The 27345-nt window shown below is 27.9% G+C and overlaps 1 protein-coding gene across 7 annotated transcripts; it reads right to left on the reverse strand.

Moving 5' to 3' along the window:
* unk (RING finger protein unk) lies at positions 1-27292 on the reverse strand. 7 transcript variants are annotated; one of them, XM_043043332.3, is made up of 16 exons: positions 27160-27292; positions 21951-22160; positions 18096-18379; positions 15976-16111; positions 15780-15897; positions 14357-14441; positions 14168-14271; positions 12197-12298; positions 11605-11757; positions 10699-10891; positions 9453-9569; positions 9173-9336; positions 8126-8386; positions 6576-6659; positions 4030-4191; positions 1-577 (listed from the first exon to the last, which is right to left on the reverse strand). In XM_043043332.3, exons 2-16 carry the CDS (start codon positions 22064-22066, stop codon positions 407-409), a joined length of 2250 nt encoding a protein of 749 aa, XP_042899266.2. In that variant the 5' UTR covers positions 22067-22160; positions 27160-27292; the 3' UTR covers positions 1-406. The 7 variants fall into 7 exon arrangements, with proteins under 7 accessions (XP_042899266.2, XP_042899265.2, XP_071042735.2 ...); XM_043043331.3 differs by lacking the exon at positions 27160-27292 and adding an exon at positions 22255-22468; XM_071186634.2 differs by lacking the exon at positions 6576-6659.
* Positions 27293-27345: the final 53 nt, after the last annotated feature.

Here is a 27345-nt window from a genome sequence, read left to right on the forward strand (position 1 = left end):
TTTTTGTTCGTTTCAGAACAGTTCCTTTGCTGATTATCACAAAAATAAAAAATACTTTGCTTAACACTTTATAAAAATAATAAGAAAGTTAAGTAAAAGAACCTAATAACCCCCATACTCCAATACTGACATTCATCAAGAAAAAAAAAATAATGAACTCAAAATACCAACTCAGTTTGCAAACAGAATAGTTAAGACATGGAAACATTTTATTTCACTATTTTGAAATATAAAGCTTTTTTTTACTAGTATACATTGAATCCAATCATATTCTCTGGAAATAGCCACCACTATCACTTTTATTTTGGCCTGATCTTCCACTATAACTTTATAAAGATGGTCAGCAAGTAAGGGGACTACATTGGTAAAAAGTTCATAATCGCAAAAAACCTAAAAACAGTAATTCTTATAAAGATGCATTAGATAATGAAGTAATTTCTTCTTGACAGTAGGGGCAGTTTTTTTGATGAGGAGCACACTGAGTACATAAAACATAGTGGCTACAAGGTACTACAGTAATACTACGATTTCTTTCTTCACATATCATACAGTGATTTGAAGTTTGATAATAGATAACCTAAAATAAAAAGAATTTAAATTTTATATTTGTCTAATAAAAAAGAAAATAAAAATCTTGCAGGCAATTAGATTGTGAATTCTGAAAAAGCCCCAACTCCGAAAATCAACAGAAATTTCAGTCAGTCCTGAAAAAGTAGAACTCCTTGATTTGTTTTAAGAATTTTTCCCTTTTACCAAATTAACAATTTTGCATAGTACACAAGAATTAAAAATTTATGGTGAAAAATTATCATTACAGTTTTCTGAGTAGAGTCCTCTTCGAAATTCATCCGAGGCTTTAAGTTGTTTTTGTAGGTAAACATTATTTAAGAGTGTATATTACAGAGTAAAGTTTAGAAAGCCTAAAATCTTTTAAATTTACAAAGGTATTTACACACACACACATATATATATATCAGGGGTCTGTCCAGACATTTTGTGAAAGGTCCGTTTTTCGTGAAATTGTGAAAAAATTACTCACATTCTTTCAACCAGGGTCCGCTTTTATGAATTTGTGCAAATAGGGTCCATTATTGCAGGAAAAAAAAATTTCAATGAGTTTTTAAATTGTAAAGACATACAAGATTATGCTCAACACTGTAAAATTATAATTAAAAAAATTAAATTTAAAAAAATAAACAACAATTGCTGCTTCTAAATTAGAGATGCAACATACAAATATTTGGTATTTAGCCTATACTGCTGAACGCAGAATATTAATTTCAGACGAATAATGGAAGAATTGTCTGCCGAAGACAAAACTCAATTCGTTTACATCCATCTTTCTTGTTTTCTGCCTTGTAAAGGGTTTATTCGATTAATAAAATAATAATGAAGATAAACAAATTTATAAAAGGGTCCGATTAAAAGAAAAATCATTTTGTGAAGGGTCCGTTAACGGACCCAAATTTCTTCTAAACAGACCCCTGTATATACATACACACACACATATATATATATATATATATATATATATATATATATATATATATATATATATATATATATACAGGGTGGTCCCGAATTCATGGTACAAACTTTAATGGTAGGTACAGGACATTGTAACAATGATTTATTGTATAGGAATGTATACTCGCAAGTGACGCGGTGAGGCATAAACAGGAGAAATAACGACCGAAAGGAAAAACAAAGATTTGATTGAAAGCGTTGTTGACAAGTGTCATGTTTACAGTAAGTGTTCAAAATTGCGTCCACCAGAAGCGATACATGCTTGACAGCGTCGGTGGAGCGATTGGCGTACACGTTCAAAGATGCCTGGTATTTCACGTACACCTGCGGCAGCTACAGATATGCGAGCGACGAGATCCTCATCTGAGTCAACTGGAGTCTCATAAACAAGATGTTTTAGATGTCCCCATAAAAAGTAATCGAGGCTCGATAAATCGGGAGATCGGGGTGGCCAAGGGATTGGTCCACCACGCCCAATCCATCGAGCACCAAACGTGGCATTCAGGTAATTCCGTACACCAATGCTGAAGTGTGCTGGCGCCCCATCGTGCTGAAACCACATGCGGTTACGAATGGCGATCGGAACATCATGCAGCAATTGTGGTAACACTTCTTTCAGAAAAATAAGATAGCTTCCGCCACTGAGTAGCGTGGGTAGTAAGTATGGGCCAATCAAAAAGTCGTTCACAATACCAGCCCACACATTAATACAGAAACGTTGTTGAAACGCATGTGGACGCGTTGCATGTCTATTATCGGTTGCCCACACATGGGAATTGTGCGCATTAAAGACACCCTCGCGTGAAAATGTCGCTTCATCTGTAAATAGCACATCACCTACGAAATCCGGCTGCAACGCACATTGCTGCATCACCCACAGGCAGAAGTTCACGCGGAGAGGATAATCTGCCGGATTCAATACTTGTACTTTCTGAAAATGGAAGGGGTGTAAGCGATTTTCGTTTAACACTCTGCATACAGTCTGATGACTCACACCTACGTCACGCGCAACAGTTCTTGTGCTTGACTCGGGTCTATCAGCCACAATGTTCAAGATGCTTTCTTCCAGCCTTGGAGTGCGTACAGCTCTTAATCGACCAGCGTCATGTCTGTTGACGTCGAACGCACCTGTTCTACAAAGTTGATGATGTAACCGTTGAAAAATTGAAAAATTCTATGATCCGGCATTCGTCGATCAGGATACTCCGCGCGATACATTCGTAACGCAGCTCTGCCGTTACCATTTGCACGGCCGTACATGTAATGCATGTCTGCTTTTTCTGCATACGTAAAGTCACCCATCGTCTACGGCAGCACAATTGTGAATGGCGCTTTTTCCTACTGTGATGCATCATTTTTAACGGCGGCTAGACATTTACTGCCCACTACCAGCAATGATACCAACCGATCACTCCATTTCTCTTTCCTTATATTTCCCCTGTTTACGCCTCACCGCGTCACTTGCGACTATACATTCCTATACAATAAATCATTGTTACAATGTCCTGTACCTACCATTAAAGTTTGTACCATTAATTCGGGACCACCCTGTACATATGTATATATACATACATATACATACATACATACATACACACATACATACACACACACATACATACACACACACATACACACATACATACACACACACACACACACACATATATACATATATATATACATACATACATATATATATACATATATATATATATATATATATATATATATATATACATACATATACATATATATATATATATACATATATATACATACATATATATATACATACATATATACATACATATATATATACATACATATATATATACATATATACATATATACATACATACATATATACATACATATATACATATATACATACATACATATATACATACATATATATATATATATATACATACATATATATATACATATATACATATATACATATATATATATATATATATATATACATATATATATACATATATATATACATATATATATACATATATATATATATATATATATATACATATATATATACATATATATATACATATATATATACATATATATATACATATATATATACATATATATATATATATATACACACATATTAGACTTAATGCATTACACTTTAAAACTGTTTAGTTCTTAAATATATCTAATTTTGTTACTTCTTGTATTAAAAATTTTATGATAAAAATGAATAAAATATTCTAAATTAAAGATTTTATAAATGCTTATTATCTCAATGTTTTAAGAAATTTAACTTAAAAATATCACAAAAGCTAAGAAATGTTTAACCAAGAAAATTTATCCAACTATGCGTGCTGGTACATTTTTATCTTAATGAGATACATCTCACAAGTCAGTTTTCTTGAGTTATTCTGATCTAATTTAGTTCTGATATTCTATTACTAATCTAATTAAAATCATATTTTTACAAATCATCTGAAACAAAAGGTAAACTATACTCACTTTTCCTATTTTTTCTAAGTCTTCTCTAAGTTGATCTTGAAGTTGAGTTAATTTACTTAATGGTAATGTTTCTAATTCTGATATCCTACATGATGAATGAAGATAAGACCCAGCTCTTAAATTATCTAATTCTTTTTGTAGAGTACTAACCTTCGCTAAAGCCTAAAATTGAAGAAAAATCAAACATAAAAATATATTTCATATTTCAAAAAACAAATTTTAAAACAAGGCAAAAATTATAACTTTTTTAAATATTCTAGAAAAGGAAGAAATTCAACTTAACTAAGATGCACTAAGACTCACACTAACTTAAGATGCAGCTCGAAACAGGTAAAAAAAAATTTTATTAAAAATTAGCGCATTGAAAGCAAATTACTAACTACTAGTTATTTCATTTTTTGAGGCATCAGTCAATTTTTATTTTTTGAATATGCTGAGGGAAAAAAAATTTTTTTAAAGAGACTTTGTGAATAAAATTCAGTCTCTTGAAGTAACAAACAAAAGAACAGCTTCTAATGAGAATAATTTACCAACCTCAAATGTTTCAGCATAATTTCCATAAAATAATTAATAAGACAAATTTATTCTGATTCCAGCATATATTTCATCACTTTTGATGAATCTACTGCACATGAAGTATTGTAGACACATTTCATCTGGTAGACACTTCTTTAAGTCTGGTATTAAATCTTGTAAACACTTCTTTAGACATTAAAAAGAAAAACGGACAACTATAGCAAAGACTTTAATTATCCTCAAGTGCCATAGTCCTCACAAATAACATTTTCAAAAGTCAATGGTAACAAACATAATCTTAAGAGATCAAGCCAGTTAATCATAAAAATGCTGAAATTATCTACCCATAAATTATCACTTGAATAAGACTAGCTTGATTATGAGTCTGTAACTTAACTATGATTGACATCGGTGTGAAAGCTTAAACAAGATTTCTGTGATTCCTGTAGCCCAACTTTGAAAGATGTGGCTTATCTGTAAAAAGCGTTATTGAGCTGCCAAATCTATCATTGACTATTATATTGTACAAATGTCTAAAATTTGTTTAATAACTTGTTAATAAGGATATGTTGTTAATAACAATCAATTTCATCAGAAAAAAGGAGGAAAATTGTGAAAAAGTTGTCTAAGATACACCTAAATACAAAATTCATTCTAGCAAGGAAAGGCCATAATTCAGAAATCCCTGTTCAGAGGTTCTCTATAATGCTAAACCTAAAGAAAATATTTGGTTCAAAAAAACATGTGGCCATTCTTCAGAGGTTGTTATTTTACTGCATATACACTGTCATTAGACTTGATAGATTAATATAATGCATGAAATTGTTGACCAAAAAATGAAGAAATTTTTTTTTCTCTAGAAAATGCTTAATAAAGCAAGCCAAATTTTAAAACAGTAACACAGAATAGCAGTTGGTTAAAAACATAATTTCTGGGTAAGCAATAAGATATTTTAGTGTATTATGCTGTTATCAAGTGGAAGTGCTAGAAATTTTAAAATTACTGTACTGGAAACACTACCAAGCAACAGCAATATAAAACTGTCTCAATCTGAAAAAATTTGTCTTATTGTCCAGAGCTCTTCATATGTATATTACAATAAAAAATATGCTTGAATAAACTATTTAACACTATGTTTCCCTCCAAAAACAGTTCTTTTTAAGCTAATAAAAATCTAGCAATACATATAAAAGCTACATAGTGAAATACGCTAAAAAAAGTTTCCTGTCTAAAAACAGAAAAAAAGTCATGCATAAAAGCAATTAGACATGAAATAACAGTTTCATGTCAAGGCAACTACAGATTTCTTTTTTAAATTTTTTTGATGCAAAAAAAAAAAAGCTTCTATAGAAATTCCAACCTAAATTATATTTTTTAAAAAATCTAAATATTCTGTAGTTATTGTGTCTGACATATGCTTTTAATTTTAAAACTATACCACTTCTCTTTATTGATACAATGATCACAAAAAAATGAAGTCTTTGTTATAAGATAAGTAACATTTATAACAATTTATTTTATGTGTTAAATGAATTTAATGAAACTGATATGGCTTGCTAACAATTTTCGACTAACTCTACAATATGCAGCACTCTCTTTAATCAGATATTAGATGGAAAATCAATTCTTCTATTCCAAAAAAAGTAAAACTAAGACCCTTATGCAATATTTAAAATTAAATACATGTTGTATATTAAAGCAATTTTTTTTTAAGAATTCCAAAACTAAAAAGCATTTGAAAAGGATAACAATAAGCAGATTTAAAACCTATTCACCTTCCTATAAATTACAAGATTTTTATTGGTCCAAAAACAAGACATACAAAATTTTCCTAAAGACTTATTAGTACTGAAATTATATTTTTTTGACTGTCTACAAATTTAGTAAAAAATGAACTTAACTAACGATATTTGAGGCAATAAAAACTAAAAGCTTATCTGAAACACACATAAAAAGCTCATTGTTTAGAAATAAGCACCAGATGGAATTAACTTTCATTGACTTGCTAGCAAAGGAGAACCAAAACTTACTTCATCTCTTTGTTGTTCAGCTATACGTTCCCTTCTAGAAGCTTCTTCAGCTTCTCGCTTCCATAATTCATAAGTATTAAAAACCTAATTGAAAACGTTACTTTAGACGCAAGCCTAATAAAATACTATAGAATTTTACAAATTATTTTGCAATATTTATATAGTTGGTAGTTGCCCTTAAACATTTGTCTTGATGATTATTCTTTACCCCTTCGTTATTTTTGCATTTTCATAAAACTTATTTATGTTGCATGAATACTTAAATCGAACATACACTTATAGATTGCTAGCATTTATAAAACCAATTATTAATTCCTTATCTCGAAAATTGGAGTTCTTTAACATAAAAAAATGGTGTAGGACGTTTAAATTTTTTTCAAATAAATAACACTACTCTTATGCACATAATTCAAACTTAACAGTCTTAACTTATCATAAACTAATCAGTCTTGATAATTTCTAATTTTGTGTAAAAATAAAGTTACAATTATACAAATTTAACAATTAACAAGGTGAGACAGGTCTGCTATTAGAATAAAATGCTTGGGAAAGTACAAATTTATACTTAAAAATGATCTGTGAAAGGTCAAGATCACTTATTACAATAAAAAAATTGTGAAGGGTCTGCAAATTTCTCTTACCTTCCTTGACCTGTATTAAAACACAAAAAAATTATTTATAAACAAAGCTTTTATTGATGTATGAGAGAAAATATTGTAATAAAATATTTATTTTCTTTTTGCAGCAATGTTTTTAAAAAATTTTCTTCTCTTTTAAGATTACTTTCTCATAATGAAATATTTAAAAGAATTGAAATTTAAAAACTGATATTTTAAAGTCACAATAGGAATAAATATTAAAAAACTCTTAATGAAGGTTATAAATCATTCTTAAATGGAAAATTTAAAAATAAATAAATAAAACCACAAAACTTTGACAAAATGTTATAGTAATGAAAGGCTGTTTTAATTCTAGACTAATATATAGATACACTTCTACTAAACGGCATGTATAAAAAATAAACAAATTAGGATTATCTATTGATCTACTAAATTCTAACTTATTTAAATTTTACTATTCTAACCTCCTGTCCGTCACATGGTATATGAATCAGATTTATCTTAAAAACTTAACTACAGACAAAAGTTGTGTATAGCGTTGAGCACTGTTTATAATTGATTTGAAATTATATTTTACCTACTTTTTTTACCTACTTTAACTCCCTATCATTTATGCCATGTAAATAATAGGGAGCTAAACAAACCTTGAAAGTAAATTGGGCATATAGATGAAATTTCATTAAAAATAAATATTTCGGTATAGCTTCAGATCAGAAATATAGTTAAAAAAGAGAATAAAAATTCTTTTTGAATTGTTCAAAGTTTCAGAGAAGACTATGAATTTTCTTGACTTTGTAAAGCAACCCATGAATAAACATATTTTAAATATACTTCAGATACATTAATTAAAAATATAATAAAAGAATCAAGAACTAGAATAAGAGAGCTTAAAAACGTAGCTAGCTATTAAAAATAATTTTTTGTACTTACAGATCTAGTTTGAATGTTGTCATCCCATGGCATTTTTAATCTACTTGTAGAATAATCGTCTCTCAACCTTTGAAGATCAGATAAATTAGAAGAACCTAATGAATTAAAAGAACTAATAGTTTGAACTAAAGATTGTTGTGCACCCATCCTATTTGAAGGAGACATATTCTGGGTACCAGAAAATTCATATAAACTAGAATTTGGATAATGAAATTTAGAATTGGTAAAAGAGCCGGAATGTCCGTAAAATGCAGCAGCAGCCTGTAAAAAGAAAAAAACACTTGTTAACTCCTAGAACATTTTAAAATTAGAAATCAAATAAACTTTTTTTAAAAAAAAAGTGCACCCTGTAAAACTTTTACAACCAAAATATAAGTTCAAGTCTAATTGTGAAAATTTTTCAGGATTTTCGACCCATCTGAGCAACTTAATTTTATTTATGCAAGCATACATCATATATATATTTATAAGTTCAAAATGTAGAGAAAACATGGAAGTATTTATATATAAGCACACAAAATATCTATGTTGACCAAATTCTTAAAAAATATAGCTAAGTCGGAAAAGTACAGCTAACTACAGCCAAGTCAGAAAAGTTAACAGTTAAGATTTCAACATATAATTATTTTATTAATACTATATGGTTAAATAAAATCTATTTCACATGCCTATTATCTATTCTTAAGCTAGGTTCAAAGTCAAGCAACCACTGGTTAATGTGTAAATCCCAGCACACACTGACCTTAGTGCAGATGTAAAAAATTTCCGCAGTTGGACTGATCTCCTTGACCTCAAGCTAACTAGCTAAATGCCTAACTCGGGTGTTTCATAACCCTCTCTGCCGAATCGAAAATTACTAGAGTACCGAGTTGAACCTTGATAATGCAAATCCAATATGGATCAGATATTCTATGCCCATGATAAAATACTATGGATATGTAAGACATAGAACCTTCATTAAAGCAATCGTACTGTGAAATAGAAATAAAAGCATTACTTATTGCTACCAGTTAACTATATTTTGAAATAAAAGTGAAATTTTCTTACTTTATCTAAAGAATGATCTGATGTTAGCGATGAAGAACCTAATTGTAAACTGCGAGATAGAGAACCTAGTGGAGATGTTACAGGGGGTGACATACTGTGCAAACCACGATCGTGAAGATCACCACTGCAAGGTATATTTACAGGTGCTGAAGCTCCAAGTAGGCCTGTTAAAAAGTTGTATACTTAATTTTAAAAAAACTACACTTTTTGGGTATTGTTCTCAAATAAAATCATGCAGCTATTACAATAAAATATTTTTTTTAAAAAATGAAGTATTTACTTGAACCAGATAGTCCAGCTATAGAATTTGTTGAAGCTACCGAATCATTAATTAGTTCCCTATTTAGTGAAGCTTCCACATTAATGTCTTCTATGCTTAAATCATCTAAAGCATTCCCTAAAAAATTCAAACCATTTAAAATTAACAATGACTGTTTGCTAAAACATAACTAATGCTATATTATTAAGAGAAAAGTAAATAATTTAATTAGTAACCAAAAGTAAGCAAAACGAAATTGTAAAGATATGCATATTCGCAAAAGCAGCACTTCATCAGGGGACACACTTATATCATAATGAGCAAAAAATATAAATTGTTGATGAATGCGGAATAGACAAATATCACTCGATATTTGAAGAGTTTTTTTCTCGCTAACTACTTTGGTGATTTTTATTGGTGCCACTTTCATCACATTCCAATATTGTTCACTAGTATTACGATCAGTTTTTAACACAAAACATACATTTCATAAATATAATGGCAGATCTATATCAAATATTATCTACCAGGAAACATTTTTTTAGCTTTCTGCAACAGGCTTCACAAAAGTACAGCAATATGCGCAATCAAGACAATTATATAACAAGGCCAAACATGGTTTGCAACCACTCTGCAACAAGTTTCACAAAATATAAACTCCCACATAACACTCATAATAAAAGTTTCATAAAAAACGTTTTTTTATCATTTAAATTCTCCATAATATTCTTTATACTATTTGATCAATACAATAATATAAAGCTGCATTTAAAAAAAAAAGGCATTTATTTCAAAAATAATTTTAAAATTTAAGATTAAAAATTTATGAACCCAGCTCCCTATCCCCTAAAAAAGAGATACTTATAAAAATTTAGCTAGTTGAGAATAATCTGAACATTAATATTAGTAATAGTAATCAGAATTAAACCTATAAACACAGATACTTTTACCAGTATGTAATCATTATTTAAACAGGTAACTTTTAATTTTTTAAATGGAACATAAATAAAAAGGCAGTGTTTTTAAGGGATGGTGGCTTACTTTTACAAAAAGGGCATTTTATAGGGAACAAAGGGTAGGCAGGGTGGGCCGCCCGTCTAAAAATGCTTAGGGAGAACATTCCTGATAATACAATTTTAGGCATTTATATTTTAGTAATCAAATCACATATTCACTCCTTTAATTTAAAAACCTTAAACTGCAAAAGAAGAATGAAAGTCTCTTAAGAAAGCATTAAGGTGAATTTAAGAATTATGTCATTACTAACCAACAACAGATTCAACAGTATCTGCAGCTGGGTAAAAAGATGTGGCTAAAGGTGACATTGCCTTCATTGAACTAGAAAGATGAACTAAGTTAACATCACAAGCCAAGTAAATACTCTGTTTCCTACGTGCTTTCTCCATGGGTTCTAAAGCAGGATCATCATCAATAGCTTGTAATTGTCTACGAATTGCCGACTGTAAAAGAAATTTAAATCCTTAAAAACAAAATTTTTTGACTCCATTAACTGAGGTAAAGAATAAATTAAAATATAAATACATGAGTTAAAATCTTTTTCCATAACATTGCATTTAAGTAAAAAAAAACTTAAAGAGCAAAATTACGGTAAGTTATAAGTATAAAAATTTTATAAAAGTCTTTCAGTTACACTTTTCCAAACTCAAGATAAAAAGTATTACATTTCACATTGAAGCTAATTAAAAGGAGTTAAAATTATACTTAACTCAAAAACAAAAGGAAGGAAAATGTCTAACAGGGATAAAAAAAGTCACTAGATGTTTATCTAGTCGAAAATAAGCTTGCTGAAAAATAAAACCCCAAAGCAGCCAAAAGAAATTCGAAACTAGAAAAACAGACTTTTTTTTTTTTAAATTTCAAGCTTTTGATAAATGCTTAAATCTTGGATACACTTACTACTTTTACATTTCTTGTTACCAGGTGTATACACATGTATTTATCCAAGTAAAAAGATATACAAGTATATATATGCCAGTAACCAAGGTAAAGGAGAATTTAATGAAAACTTATATCTCGTACAAGATTTAAAAAGTAGCAACTATTTCATTACGTATGAGGCTTAAATGATTAAATTATACTTGAAAAATTGTTTTACTAAATCAAAACTCTTCAGTAAATCAGAAACTAATTATGGAAAACTATCAGAGCATACTTCTCGATCTTCTCTTTCAGAACCAGGTGCTTTAGCATAATTAGGCATTGATTCACCAGAATGATTAGTTGAAGTACTGCAAGATCTTGGTCTACTAATAGGAGGCATTGGTAAAGGATTACTAGTTGTATAATGGTCAACTGCATTTATTTGCTGGGAAAAAATAAAGAAAAAAATTTTTAAGCTACAAATAATTTAAGGAATTATAACTTAACAGTGAAAATCAAAATAATATTTTAAAATCACACTAAATTGAATCCATTTTGTTCAAAGTTCACTAAAAGTTATTCCAAAGAAAAATGCGTAATTCAAAAATTTATTAATTTAGGAAGTTGAATATTTCAGTTAATTATATATATGTTACTCATAATATCTTAGGTGACTGGAACTTGCAAATTGTGTCATAATATGGTGCATATGTAGATATGGTTCTCTAAGAATTCCCACATTTAAGACTTAGTTTAAAAGAATTTTAGTTAAATAGATATTAAGATTAGATCACTTTGTACGAAAAAATGTTATTATGATTAATCATAATATTGTTATGATTTAAAATAAATCATGCCTAGGATATTTAAAAAATATGAAATACCTGAACTTCTGGTAGACAATTAGTAACACGATTTGTGTTAGGTTGTTCCTGTTCATTACTCATAGCATCAGATTTAGAAGTCACACTATCTTCTTTCTCTTCCTAAATAAAACATTTGACCATTAGAAATGTGGTATAAAATTCAGTAGATATATGCTATTTATAGTAATCTTAAAAAATAATGATTAATAAAGCAAAATAAAATAAAAAAATACTTTAACACAAAAATAGCAACAAAAACTCGGTAGATGTCATTATAAAATATATTTTAATTTAGGTTAAGAAAAGAAGGAAACTGGCTGGTTTTTGGAATAGGTTAATAATAATCAAAATCTTATTATAATCACATTGTGATACATATGTCAACAAAAAAATTCTATTTAAATTACAAAAATAAATTACAATAAAAGCTTGTTTATCCAGAAAGCTCAAGGAACCAGAACTTAAATTTAAAAAAAAAATAAATAAATAAATAAAATAAAATAAGAATATATAATAAAATGATCAGAACATTAATAAAAAAAAATTTTTAGCTCAATATAAGCATAACTAAAACTTTATTTTGTATTAAAGCAAGAATTTTCAAAAGTTTATAAAATAAATTTCGAAAAAAAAAAATATTTATTTTTTTCCATACGATAATTGGAATTTTGGAATACAGACTTTTTAGTAGCAAAAAAAAAAAAAGCCTGAAAAGAAAAACTTTTTTTTTAAATTTTATTTTTAGTAAAAAGTGAACTTTAAAATTCATCTAGTCAGAACATTTGACAATGATCCTGAGCATGAATTTTAAGAAAACTTCACTGTTATTATTGAGGTGACCATATTTTTTTAAAAAATATAACTTTTCTAATCTGGAATTTGCTGATTATCACACATGCCAGATATCGCTATTGATCACTAGTAAATCTGAAGACGGAAGACGGGAAAACAGTTAAGAGTTTGTAGCCGAAGCAAAAGGAACATTACAATTACACATTATGTTATGGTTGGGAAACTATATAATTGTTATTTTATTCATTTTAGTATTTAATATTTCATTGTTGACACTAATTATTCTAACACTAATTATTTTACACTAATTAAATTAATAATTAATTTATCTTAATTATAGCACCTAAATTTAAATAATATTATTTATTGATAAGTAATATCTTTATTAAAAAGGGATCTCTGATTTATTTCTTTTGGGGACTCTGTTCTTCTTTCATCTTTCCTTCAATACCCTGACGTCACTAGCAGTCGTTACTTGAATAGCCTGACGTCACTAGCAACCGCGATTCGCCGACCAATCCAGCTCCGGCGACAGCAGCGCCATTGAAGCGGAGGAGATTACGAATTTTTTGGCGCGTTACCACTTCTCTCTTTTTCCATCCTTTAGAGGGTGTCCCTAAATTTTAGGTCTTGATGTCGCGCTTTCCGGCCGGCCAAATCTTAGATAAGTAATTTTTTTTAAACCATTTTTTTAATCTAATTTACTCTCTCTTTTTCCTTCAGAGTCCCTTATCTTAATTTAATTTAATGTTTTTAACTTAGATTCTGTAATGTAAATAATGATATTGTGCAGTTTGTTAGGACTGAAATGTACAGTCCATGTGTCCGCGTGTGGTAATAACTTTATGTAACCTAGATTTTTTTACTAATTTCAATAAATACTTTTCGAATATGTTAAATATTAGTATTTTATTTTAATTCATCTAGGTTTTAATTCAGTTGGGATTATCCTTTAATTGATTAATTGTGAGTTAATGTTGAATCTTTTAATCATGGCTACCAATTTGGTTAACAATCTAAAAAATTATGTTGTATCAAGTACTTAAAGTTAAAATTTAGAAAACACAACGCAATCATTAAACTCAGCTAGTAAATGTATTCAAAAAAAAAATTAAAATAACGATACAACAATTATATAAGTAGGTATAAATATAAAGCAAAGGGAAATATATTTTAAAATATTATCAAAATACTTACAGGAATGTTTTGGTTGCTAGTAGTAGCTGGCAATGCATTTGATAATATTGCTGCCAAATCGGTAGTATGGTCAGGGCCTAGATCTCGAACAGCAGATATTTCCTCTACAAATAGAATTTTATTAGACAAATAAGTTACAATATTTCAACGATTTAAGAAGCTAAAATACACAACAAAATAATTGCTTACTGTCTACATGGGCAAATGCACAAAAAGGACCTCTTGGGCAATATCCTGTTTGCAAGATATCATTACATTTTGTTGATTTATATATCTAGAAAAAGAAACATACGATTTTCTTGTTAGCAAAGTTCACGAGCATAAATAAATAGTAGAGATGACAACTCATTTTAAAAAAATTAATTGAAAGAAATTATTTTTTTTAAAGTAGCAGTTTCAACACAATAGTTTGAAAGCGATCTATCAGCGTTATAGTTTAAAATTAATAGAGTTATGATGAAATAATTCCACATTTTACATTTAACAAAATCGTTTGATTGAACTATTTCACAGAATTTCTTTCAGAGTTATTTGAATAATATCAACAACCACTAATAGGGAAAGGTGAGATGGAATTTTAAAATAAATCACTAGATAATGTTGTCTACTCATTGATTCCTACTGAAATAATTTTATCACACTGCTAGACGTTATTTAAATTTATTAAAAATACTTAATGAACCATTTAAGAACTGTAATATTTATAAATAAGAAAAATTGGGGATGTTTCAAATTAATTCAATATAGAAACATAACTGTGATGTTAAGGGGAAAATAAAAATTAAGCAAAGAAATTATTTATTTGGAAGTTACACTATTGATTGGTTCTTTTCCTTTTAAAACAGGATTATCCAAAATATTACAGTCGAACTCGTTTATAACGAGCTCGGATTTAACGAGAACTCGGATTTACCGAGGGAAACGAGAATATTTGGTTGGATCAATGTTAAGTCTATGGAACAGAAGTCGCTTTTAACGAGCAAGACCCGGTTTTAGCGAGCAATATTTTTCTGTCTTGCAATCTTTTTTTCAAAATGATAAGAAATGCGCGCGGAATAAATAAAAAAAACGCGAACTGAAACTTCAAAGTAAGCTAACAAACTACTATTTTAAATATGTAGATTAATGAAAAAAATAAATGTTTTGGTAAGAATCTTTTCCTTTATTTTTCTTTCCGTTTATTGCTTCTTTCCTTTAAGACTGTAGCGCAACTAGAAATTTTTTGCTGGTTGATGGGGGGGATAGTTATTATTAAATTACGAAAAGTATTTAATTAAATTAATTAAAGTAAGTATTAATTACATTTTATGTAAACTCAATAATTTGACCTCCCAAACCCCCACCCCTCTTCTGGTTGCAAGCCTGTCTTAAGGACCCGTTTATTACGAGCACTCGGATTTAACGAGTACATGTTACGGTCCCTTTGTGCTCGTTATAAACGAGTTCGACTGTATAAACTTCCAAGATTGTAATTTCTTAAATATATTTTTGAAGACAATTTCTTTCAGCACTTCCAAGAAACATTACAATATTAATCAAGAGTTAAAAAGAAATTTTGGAATTTTAAGATTTTAGCAGTTAATGCATAAATTTGAGAACATTGCAAATTTACCTCAGGATGAAACTGTTGTTCTGTTCGTGTATGACAATATGGGCAACCATCTCCACTTTCACAATTTACAGGATCTCCCCACTCATCAGCTTGTTTAACATTTGGACAAGGTGTAGATCTGAAACAAAATGCATAATCAACATATTTGACAAAATAATTATCCATTTACTTTGGTAAAAATGAAATAAATGTTTACCTATATTTGCATTTTTTAGGGCTCCTACGACGATCTCTGTTATTATGAAATGATGGACAAGCATATCCTTGTCTGCATAATCTAGGAGGTCTTTTACATTGCTCAGTTTTGTAATTGGCTAGCACATAATTTGTATCTGAAAACAATATTATTAAATTGAAAAATCTTACAAGATACTAAGAATGAAACAAATATTTGGCAAGCATTTTTCGAAATTTGTATAGATTTAATACAGAATAATGTAAAATAGTAATTTTTACTATACACATAACATTATTAGCAACAGTTTTTCACATATTTGTTACAACTTCTTATGTTCTGAAACACAAATAGAAAAGCGAAATTTAAAGAATTGAAACTAGATTACTTTACTGAACCATGAGTTTCCTACTGCATATTATTTTCTTCTTTTAATTATATTCAGGAAATCAATTATGTAATTTTTTCAACACTTTCTGTTTAAAGAAATAAAAGCTTTTTCTTTCTTTTTTGAATTTTTGTTTTGTTTAGAACAGCATTTAACAGACCGTTTTTAATTGATTCATTATTTTATTGACATTTTTTTCAATGCATAAGACAGATAATTGATAACATAGGAAACTGATTTAGAATGTTTAAGTTATTATTCAGAATTAAGAACAATTTGCTTCTGTTTCTCTTTTGCTTTTCTGATTAAATTTCTTATTTATCAGCACTTTTATTCTGACACAGAACTTTTTAAAGAGAGTTTCTAATGAAGGTTAGTCTTTTATAGTCTTTTTCCTGAAAATACAGCAATGAAAAAATTTTGAATTGATATTTTCAACATTAAATTTTTTGTTGAAAAAATAAAAACTATTTATGTTTTGGTTTCTATCAAGCGTTCTCTTCAATATTGAACTTTTGTTTTTATTTGGCTCTTTTATTATGACATGGCAATTAAGATTTTTTTTATGAAAATACAGTGAGAGAAAAATTTTGTTGTTTAGCTTTAGAATTTCCTTTAAAAAATTAAGATCAATTTTTAATCTTTCTGTTTTGCTTTTGTATATAATCTTTTTATGGGCACTTTTATTACAGCACAGCATTTTCAAAAGCATTTCTGATAGACTATCTCTTTTAGCAATTTATGTACTTTTTTATTCTGGAAAATATTTTTACCATTAAAATTTTGTTTTAAAAAATAAAAGGATATTTCTTTTCCCTTTGATTTATTTTATTTTTGCAACTTTATAACATGCTTTACATTTTTTACAGCTGTTAGTCAGTTTTTAATTTACCTTAAATAGTCCTAATTATCTTAACATCTAATTACCTTTATTATCTTAAATATTTCAATTATAATTTTTTCTCCTGACTCCGTACCAATAATATAGCAAAGTTTTTATGATTTTTCAATAATGACTAAAGTTATTTATACATAAATAATATTTATGGATGATTAATTTTTAAAAAACTGTTGCCATTCCACCATTGAATATTCCAAATTTGGCAGATTTTGTTAACCAAATATTTGATATTCGGCTAAATCACTGTTTGTTACATCCCTACAAGATGCTGAACAAGAAAATTGAAGCATTACATTGTTTATGAAAAAAAATTATTTTCCTAGTTTAAGAATCTTTTTAAAAAAATAATAAAATTTCATAAATTTAAAACAATCTAATGTACCAAAGACAAATCAAATATCAAGTGGTTGTACATACATGTTCTTAAAATTTTATAAAGGTATAAAGAAATTCTAGTTGTGCCATGAATTTTTGCTTAATTTCACTACTTTGGAAAAAATAACTAATGAAAACTTCTAACACTGGAGGGCATGCAAAATTATTCACACCTTTAATTTAAAAATGGCATAAATACTTTAACATAGCATTTTATTGAAAACTTAATTTTAATATGGTTACAGAATAACCAACACGCCTAAATTAATTACAGGCACCATGTTGCAATGCAGGCTAAGTTTAGGGACTATTGAAAAAAACTAGTTAGTCATAGAAACAAGGGACTACATCAATTTGTGAAGGGGAATAATAATAAAATTAACTTTACAATGATTAAAAAATCATGAGATTCTGATATTTTCTAATAAAAAGTTTCAACATAAGTTCATAAAACTTACAAAGAATATAATATCTCACCTTGCCATTTTGGATCTTCATTAATGGCATTTCTTTCTTTATCTAAGTTATTTGGTCCTGATAATCCATTGGCTCCTTCTTCATTAGCTTCCATTGCTTGTAATTCTCGCAGATCATAAACTGGATTACGCAAATCATGAATACCATGCGCAAATGCACAGTGAGGGCCATTTTTAACACAATATCCTCTTGTATCTGTATCATATACACAAACTCCTGTCTTATAATATCTAAGGTGGTAGCGTCTCTCTGTATCACCAGCGGTACGATGTAAATATGCACAACTGAAAGACAATTATATTATTTAATTACCCATTTACATTGCATAACAAATAAAAATACAAAATTAGTTCTTAAATCTTTAAAAGAAATTTTTATTTGCAGATCTTAAAATCAAGATCATTAAAGTCTGGTTTGCTATGAAGGAAACTGATATTTCCAGTTAATATATTACACATATCGTGAGATTTATAAAGCAATAAACAATTATTAACAGACAACTTATTAACGACCAAAACCATCTACACGTTAATTTTTGTTTTAAAAAATAGAATGTTTAAAATTCATTGGGTGCCTTGGCGATTGCAGTTGCCATGACAGGTCAAGATTTGAAAACTTCTTTTATTGGTATTTTATTTACTAATCATTGCAGCTTATTCTTAAAATTGTAACGAGTACGGAACTATCTTACTACATTATGCATGGTACTTTTCCTTAAATAAATTTATAGAGGGGAAAAAAATCATTTGTAATTTATTTTTTCTCCTTTTTAAATTGTCATTATGAAATTGATATTAAATTTATAACCTAATAAGTTTATATTAAAAAATAAATAATAAACTTGTTGTCAATGTTCAAAATTAAAAAAAAACATAAGACAAAGACAGGGTTGTCTGGTTTAAACAGTAAAAATAAAACTTTTTTTTTAAAGAAAAAAATCGTTTAATAGACCTAAATTTCTATTATTTATATAAATACCTTCAGTTTAAATATAACATTAAAAAAAAAAAGTAAATATATCGATAAAATATTTTTAATTTGGAGTTTAACTGCTAATGTAAGTATGTTACAATAAATAAACACATATGATAACATAATAATTTTATTAATATAATTAAATTTAATTAATATAATAATTTTTAAATATATTAAAAGTAATCATTCATTTACATGTAACTCTGAAACATTATTTTGATCATATATTTTTATTTACATATTAGGCTGGAACGTTAAGTAGTTGTTGTTGTTAATTTACGTCGCACTAGAGCTGCACAATTGGCTATTGGTGACGGTCTGGGAAACATCCCGGAGGATGATCCAAAGACATGCCATCACAATTTTGATCCTCTGCGGAGGGGATGGCACCCCCGCTTCGGTAGCCCGATGACCTGCACGCGAAGTCGAGCACTTTACGGTAGCACAGTTTAACGAGGGCCAATACCGCTCATCCTCTGTCCCTACGCAGACTGATCCAAGTGGTCACCCACCCGCACACTGACAGTAGCCAGTGATGCTTGACTTCAGTGATCTGCTGGGAACCGTGTCTTAACGATCAGTCCACTGCGGGACTGGAACATTAAGTAACATATATGCTTATTGGAAATTTTCAGATTTTTTATCACATATGCATTTTTTTTTAAGAAAGTGGATATTTTTCTGTTATTTATCTAGTTACAAAAAGTTTTCACAATTATAATTTACAATAGCTAAATTAATTTTTAAGACGAAGTTATTTAACAGTTTGTTTTAAATAAAAAAAAAAAAAAAAAAAAAAAACAGTTTAATCCAAAAAAAAAAAAAAAAAGAAAAAAAGAAACTTATTTTCAACCAAGACAAAGATTTGAACTGCTAAATATGCCAAAATAGTAAAAATTAAGACTATAAGGCTAAGAGAATATTAAAAATCTTTAGATGAATTATTTATTTTATCAAATCTATTTGAGTTATAAAGATATCTGTCTTCATAAATAATAGTTTAACAAATTATGAATAATAGTATTGATAATAAAATGCTTTAAATAAATAATTAATTCAAACTGATAATGGAATATTAATTTAAAAAACTACTGTAACTACATATTGCTCAGAAAAACAAAAGTCACTGAACATGACACCCTTCTTACTGATAATTTTACACAAACAATTAGTTCATATGCACATTTATTAAAACATTCTACAATTCTAAAGCATTATCAGACTAGAATGTAGGCATACTAAAACTACTATAACGCACTAAAAATACTACATACTAAAATAACACAGAATTAGAAAATTTACCTTAGTAATGACACTAGATATTGATAATAAATAAATTAACCTTGAATAGGGAATAACTCATCAAAAAAATAATTATTAATCTTTTTTTTTTTTTAAATCATTATTAGTTTGCTTATTAAAGAATATGTTATAATCATGATTTACAGGCAACGTTCATGCTTATATAAGTATTAACAAAGAATCCAATAGAAACATTTCATAAGAGATAAAACAATTATTGGCAACCACTTTAGTTTTATTTAATTTAAAAAAATTTGCCTGAATTGTGACATAAAAAAATTTATATTAATATTTAGATTGATAACAATCAACAACTAATAGTTAGTACCTGTAACAGATATTACAGAACAAAAACTTTTGATAGGAAAAACCAGATAATAGTTTCAATAATTTTGGATATATTTTTTATACAAAATATACTATATGAATCATAATTATAGTAATAATCATCATGTAACTATTGTGCATGATTTAACTTCGAATAAAATGTCCCTAATAATTAAAATGAAATTTGTCCAAAATTTTGACACTTGACAACATAAACCAGTCTTTAACTCAAAAAACTTGACCCTGCCTCTATTGTCCAAATATTTTCTACACAGAAATATTTTTTAATGAATTAACAGTTCTAATGAAAATATATATAAATAAAAATGTAAAAAAAAAAGAAGAAAAAAAGAATGTCATTTGTTTTTATTTCTTCAGTCTAACATTTTTCTCATCCTTAAAAATATATTTCCTATACAATGAGTTACAAATTGCTTTATTATTAATTCATATTTTCGTGCTTTAAAATTTTTAAAAATATATATAGTTCAAGATATACGACCTTACCCTTTTACAAAAATATTTTACACAACCCCATTGTTTCTCATGAAATGTTAAATAAAAATAGGATCCCGGCAGGAAACTTAAATTTTATAAAATATATATACATATATAAATAAAAATAATAGTTTTCAATTTTTTATTAAATTCAATTTATTTATTTTTTTCGAACTAGTTGTTACAGAGAAAATTCATATTAGAATAATGACAACTACCAACAAAATTATAACATTGTATCTACTATTTTAAATGTACAATTATATGCAATAAAAATTTAGATTTAAACTTTAAAATGACTGAAAATTATAATAATTTAATTAAATTTACTGCCATTTATAAAACAAAATTAAAAAATTTAAATGTAAATAAATAAACCCAGCTGTTCAAAAGTAAACAACCTACTGTCAAATGTACATTTTGTAAAACCCCTCCTTGGAGACATCGATAACGTCACACTTGCGCGCGCGCAACGCAATATGGCGGGACAGACTAATATGGCGTATTTTGTTTACAAGCAAAAGAACCGTCCACATGTCGGAAAATATTCAACCTAATTAATGCTATAACTCACATAAAAACATCATAAATATGAACAAAAAGTTAAAAAACAGTACAAACTATCGTTTCGCACACTTTTTAAAACATGTAAGGCAACATACAAATGTAAATAGAGGTTTAAAAGTAAGCGAAGCCAAGATCAAAACATGGCTGCAAGCGAGAGTAGGCAGTTGTCAAGTGCTGTCAACTTACTCATCTCCGTCGGGGCAAATACCCGTTGTCTCATCATACTTCGAACAATAAACATCTGGACTGTAGTTAAATGTACCATCTCGCCTTCGAACAGGTCTTCGACGACGCTGGTTCATAAAATGCCAGTAAAAACATGTAAAAGGCTTGTGTTGTGTGCATTTGTGCTGTAGAAACAAGGGACACTGATCCACACGAAATTCTTTGAGATACCTACGGTTAAATAAGGAGGGAAACGATCAGAAAAAATACTGGACATTACCTTCTCGTATTATCCATTTAAATATGCAGATTTAAAGAAACTTACGTATAATGAATAGGTTTCTCAGTCTGCGTTGTTGACGAAACGGACTTCCCTTCAGAACTAGACGGCATTTTGGATTTGATTTGATCGGCGCGCACCCGTTTGCGCAGGTGACGCTGCACAAAGCTTTAATTTGATTGGGTGTTTTAACACACGTGACATCTGCTGTCATTTTCATCAAAACAACAGCTACATGCACGTTGCTGTGCAGAGCATCATCACTTCTCTCTATTTTTATTTTGTTGACATTAGTTTGGGGGAGGGGTGAAGAAGGCGATATCAAAATGATTATTGATTCACGAAAGGTTTCATTTTATTACTATTGCTGTTTTCAATTAATACGAAAATAAAATATCTTGTAATCTTCAATTAAAAGAGAAAAATAATTATTTTTAAAGACCTTAGTATTCAATTTTACGTGGGCGTTTAATAAACAAACAATAAAACAGTAAATATAACAGCTGACTTTTTTTTAAACAAAATATTAAAGAAATTAGGGCTGCATATTAAGGAAATAGGAATAAAACTATTTAAAATAAATTAATTTTAAAAAATAAATGATTAGGCTACATTTTTTGAAAAAAGAAATTTTTTCATCACAATAAGAATTCTTTCTTCCTATTTTATACGTTAATTTCGTAGAAAAATACAAATTTAAAAAGAAAGTTAAATAGAACTTAATCGCTTATTTTTCGTGTAAATTGCATAATTAAAAAGAGAGGAAAAAACATTTTATTTAAATATACAATTGATAATGGACTAAAGGTCATAAGTTTTTTATGCAAAAATTAGAGTTTTTTTATTTTTTAACAACTTAAATTACAACTATGAATGATTATATATACAGTGAAACTTCAGTTAAACGGACACTCTTGGTAGCACTAAAATTGTCTGCTTACGGGAAGGGTACACTAATAATGAAGTTTAATGTCGTGAATTGTTTTTAGAATAATTGCATTTATATAAAAAATTTAAATAATCTACAATAATTATTTACAATTATATGTATTTAAACTTTAAAAAATACTTTTTTCCAATACAAAAGAAAAATATGTGAAAACATTTGATATATATGTATACATAATTCTAGATGTAGCTACAGAGAAATGAATATGTTTTTCTTATTTACACAGACATTAAAGTTAGTCATATGATACTGAATAGGTTGTTTTTGTCCCATGTCACTTCCCATCACTTGATAGGAAACCTGGTAATACCTTCTTGAAAATTAACCTCCCACTATGCACAGAAAAAAAAAAGCAACAATACATACCTGTAAGGCAGGAGCCTCTATAGAGTTGTCATAGACAATTAATCAAATGTCTAAATAAATGTTTCATTTATATGAACATCATAATGACTAGATTTCTGTTTTCTTTTTATACACAGCTGTGTCATATATAGTCTCCAAAATGATTATAAGAATGAGGGTGATAATAAGGGAAAGCGAAATTGAGAACATTTAAGGCATCATATCAGCTTTTAGGAGGCTCATAACTAGTATTATGCAGATGAAAAAATAAAAAGATGTCACTGCCTGAAATATTTCACACAAGCAGCAGCATTCCATTTTTTGACAAGATAAAGGGAATGATTTTTTAGTAGTGATATAGCATAATATTTTAAATTGTGGATAAGGTAAAAAAAAAAATTACATGCTTTTAAAATGGTAGAAAGTTGCATATTTCATCCCTTAGAATTTAAAGCAGAAACAGTTTTTTTTTTTTATTGTTAAATATAGAAAAATTATTGTCCGGTTTGTACAGATAGAAAACAATGTTTCAGAAAATAAATTACTATCCAGTAACAGGAGAGTCCGTTTTACGGAGAAAGTACATAGTGGTTTATTCATAGATAAATTGAAAAATAATGTTTTCGTGGCAAAGCAAAGAAAACTTGACCATCTTACAATGCTTAAAAGTATAATAAAATTTTGTGCCTACATCAAGAGAGTAGAATAGAGGGCAGATGTGGCCCTAGAATAAGTACTGCAACCACTTGATTTTCGGTTAAAAACAACATAATAATGTAAAGAATATTATAACTATTTTTTTTTTAACTCATTCACTAATTCTGAAAAAACTTAAAAAACACCCAAGCGGGAGCTTTAAAGTTTCAAAATTATGCATGCGTAAATGAAAGGCAATTTAAAGTGCCAAACAATTAAAATTTTTCAAGAATAAAATTAGCTTTAACGAAAAAAAATTTAATCAAAACAAATGAAGTTCAAGAATTTATTTAAAATTAAAGATGCAGGTAATTTATAAACAGTAAAAAGTAAAGATTAACATCAGATTCTTAGTTTGAAAAAACTATATATTATGTAGGTACTAGATGCAGCTATGTATCTCTCTCTCTCTCTGTTTTTTTTTTTTTTTTTAACAATACATATTTGAAGCAAAAATCATTTAAGAGAAGGAGATTTATGCTTTAGGCAAAATATAATTTACATTTTTTATTTCAAAATATTCTTTCTTTAAAATGTTTATTATCAAAAACATTTTGAAATAGGCATAATACTTTTTTTTTTCTAATTTATGAGAGAGAAATTATTTTTTATCAACTTGGTGATAAAATTTTTTGAAATGCCTTTAATACTAAACATACGAACACTTTACAATACAACAATGCAATAACCAGTCTTTTGACCAGTTACGGTATGTTTAATATTTAGAAACTAAAAAATATTTTTTATATTAAATTTCAGAAAAATTATTTAAAAACTAGCAAAAATTGATAGCCAGCATATCTTATATAAATTCTAATGATCATTGTCATAGAGGAAAAAAAGAGCTTTGGTTCTTGGAAAACCTAACAAGTATGTTTCTCAAAATTAATTCAGGAGCTATTATACAAGATATTGAGAATGGTTCACTTTGAAAATATGGATATAATTTGAATGCCCAGTATGTAAAAGAACAAAAAAATTTTATATACTGATTATATCCTGTTGTATATAATTTTTTTTCAATTGAAAGAATCTAAAATCCAGTAAGAAAAAAATTTTATACAAATTAAAATAAGAACAAAATTTTGTTTTCTTAAATGTTTATAAATATGTAATACTTGATTTCTTAGTAAGCTTTTTTTTTTTTTTTTTTGTATATTGCTTATCATGGCACATAAAAAAGGAGTTTCTAAGGAACATTTATACATAAATATATAGTTAAAATGTTTCGAAAGGAAATATGGTTAAAAAATATTTTTTTAAGATGGCTCGGACACTTGCAAGAAGTAGAACACGCCAATCCTGCGAGGAAACCGACTTTTGGCTAACCTATTGTCACCTGGAAAAGAGGTCACTCAGTCAGCAGATGACAGGACAATTTAGAAAAAGAACTTGGCATCTAATGGAAACGACCATGGCTGTTCTAGGCTGCAGTGCCATGAAAAAATCTTGTCATGACATTAATTAAAAGAAAGAAGTTTTTTGCTGAGAACATTGGATTGGTTTATAGATTTTCTTATAAAATGGGTTCCAACCCACTTGTATATGCAAAAGTTTGTATTACTTTAATAAATAATAGTTTATAACTTTAGCAAGCTATTTATAATAAAAATATGCATAATTATGGAATGGTAAGTATTAACTAATTGAGAAAGTATGATAATCAAAAGATGCCATATAAATGCCCAGTAGAATAGTTTTATAAAAAGACCCCCACATAATATGTAAAGTAAAAAATTGAACCAAATTTGTAGAAATTCTTAACTCTAAATTTGCACTTTTCAGAAAAACTATATTTTATAAATAAAAATAAAAGACAGATGATTTGAATAATACGTAAAAGTTGACACAGAACTTTTCATTATATATGCATAAATATTCAAAACTATACAAATTGATTTGAATAATACGTAAAAGTTGACACAGAACTTTTCATTATATATGCATAAATATTCAAAACTATACAAATTAATAATATTGATTATTAAAAATCAGAAAACAATTGCATTAAAATATTTACAGGCAGAGATCGAATCAAAGTACTCAGTTATCAAATTTTAAGACTTTTAGCTATTAAAAAAAAGAATTAATTTTGTAATTCAGTATATTGAAGACAATATTGCATATTTTTCAGGAATTGATTCCATATTTTATAAATTTATGACTTTTATGAAATTTTAAAGTGTAAATGAAATTATGCATTATGAATAAACATTTATGACTTCTGACATCCATTACAGAAAAATTAGTTGATTATTTTTAATTTCAACATTTATTTTAAGCAATTTTTATTTTTTGCGTTCAAACCTATGTAGCAGTGATAAGAAAAACACATTCTCAACAAAAAACATGCTTCATTCAGTTTACCAGAACACTTGAGTAAGGTGATTAAAGGGGAGAATTATAAAAAAAGAATGAAATTCTGTCAAAAAAATCCCATCTGTATTTTTCCTCGTAAAATACATTGTTTTTTTTTTTTTTTTTTTTTTAGATCTACTTCATTTGATGCTCAGTTTATAAATGCCATTGAACTCTTTTACAAATGAAAAAAATTTAATCAGTAAACTCTAATCATAATTCGATTTATATGAAATGTACAAAAAAAATTACAAACTCTTATTAAATTTATAATCATCACAAATACACAAAAATATTAATTTTTTATTTATTTATAAAAACAGAATAATTTCCCTTTCAAATATTAATTTCATGTAACAGGAAATAATCTTAAAAAAGAACTATTATTATTGCACATTAAATCAGGAAGAAGAAAAAACAACATATAAATGTATCAAAAATGATGAGTGATATTAAAACGCATTATAATCGGTGTCATGTCAAGAGTTACCCTGCTTATCATGCAGAATAAAAGAATGTTCTGATGAGCATAGGGAAAAAAATGATCGGTATAATGTTAAATTCTTTTCATAAATAACTAAGTTCTTGAACAATGTTATTACCTGCACTAGTTCGTGAATTAAAATATAGTACAGAAATTTTCGAGCATTGATATAATGACTTGGACATGAACACATGGAACTATCTCTTGCTTTCCTTGCAAAGTAATAACCGGTTTTGTGGTTTGACCATGCCCATTCCCCCACCCTTGTTTAAATGGATTCAGCAACATTAATATTTTTTATTGT

Source organism: Parasteatoda tepidariorum, chromosome 9, assembly GCF_982258835.1.
Source record: "Parasteatoda tepidariorum strain Cologne lab strain chromosome 9, Ptep-v5.0, whole genome shotgun sequence".
Taxonomy (NCBI): domain Eukaryota; kingdom Metazoa; phylum Arthropoda; class Arachnida; order Araneae; family Theridiidae; genus Parasteatoda; species Parasteatoda tepidariorum.

What these genes read in the sequence shown, in the direction of transcription:
- unk (XM_043043331.3), bottom strand. Translation starts at nt 22,322, where the DNA reads ATGCCGTCTAGTTCTGAAGGGAAGTCCGTTTCGTCAACAACGCAGACT. An exon ending in TGCATTTGCCCATGTAGACA is followed by an intron (nt 14,272 to 14,356) that starts GTAAGCAATTAT and finishes TTCTATTTGTAG; the next exon opens with AGGAAATATCTGCTGTTCGA. An exon ending in CTAGCAACCAAAACATTCCT is followed by an intron (nt 12,299 to 14,167) that starts GTAAGTATTTTG and finishes TGTTTTATTTAG; the next exon opens with GAAGAGAAAGAAGATAGTGT.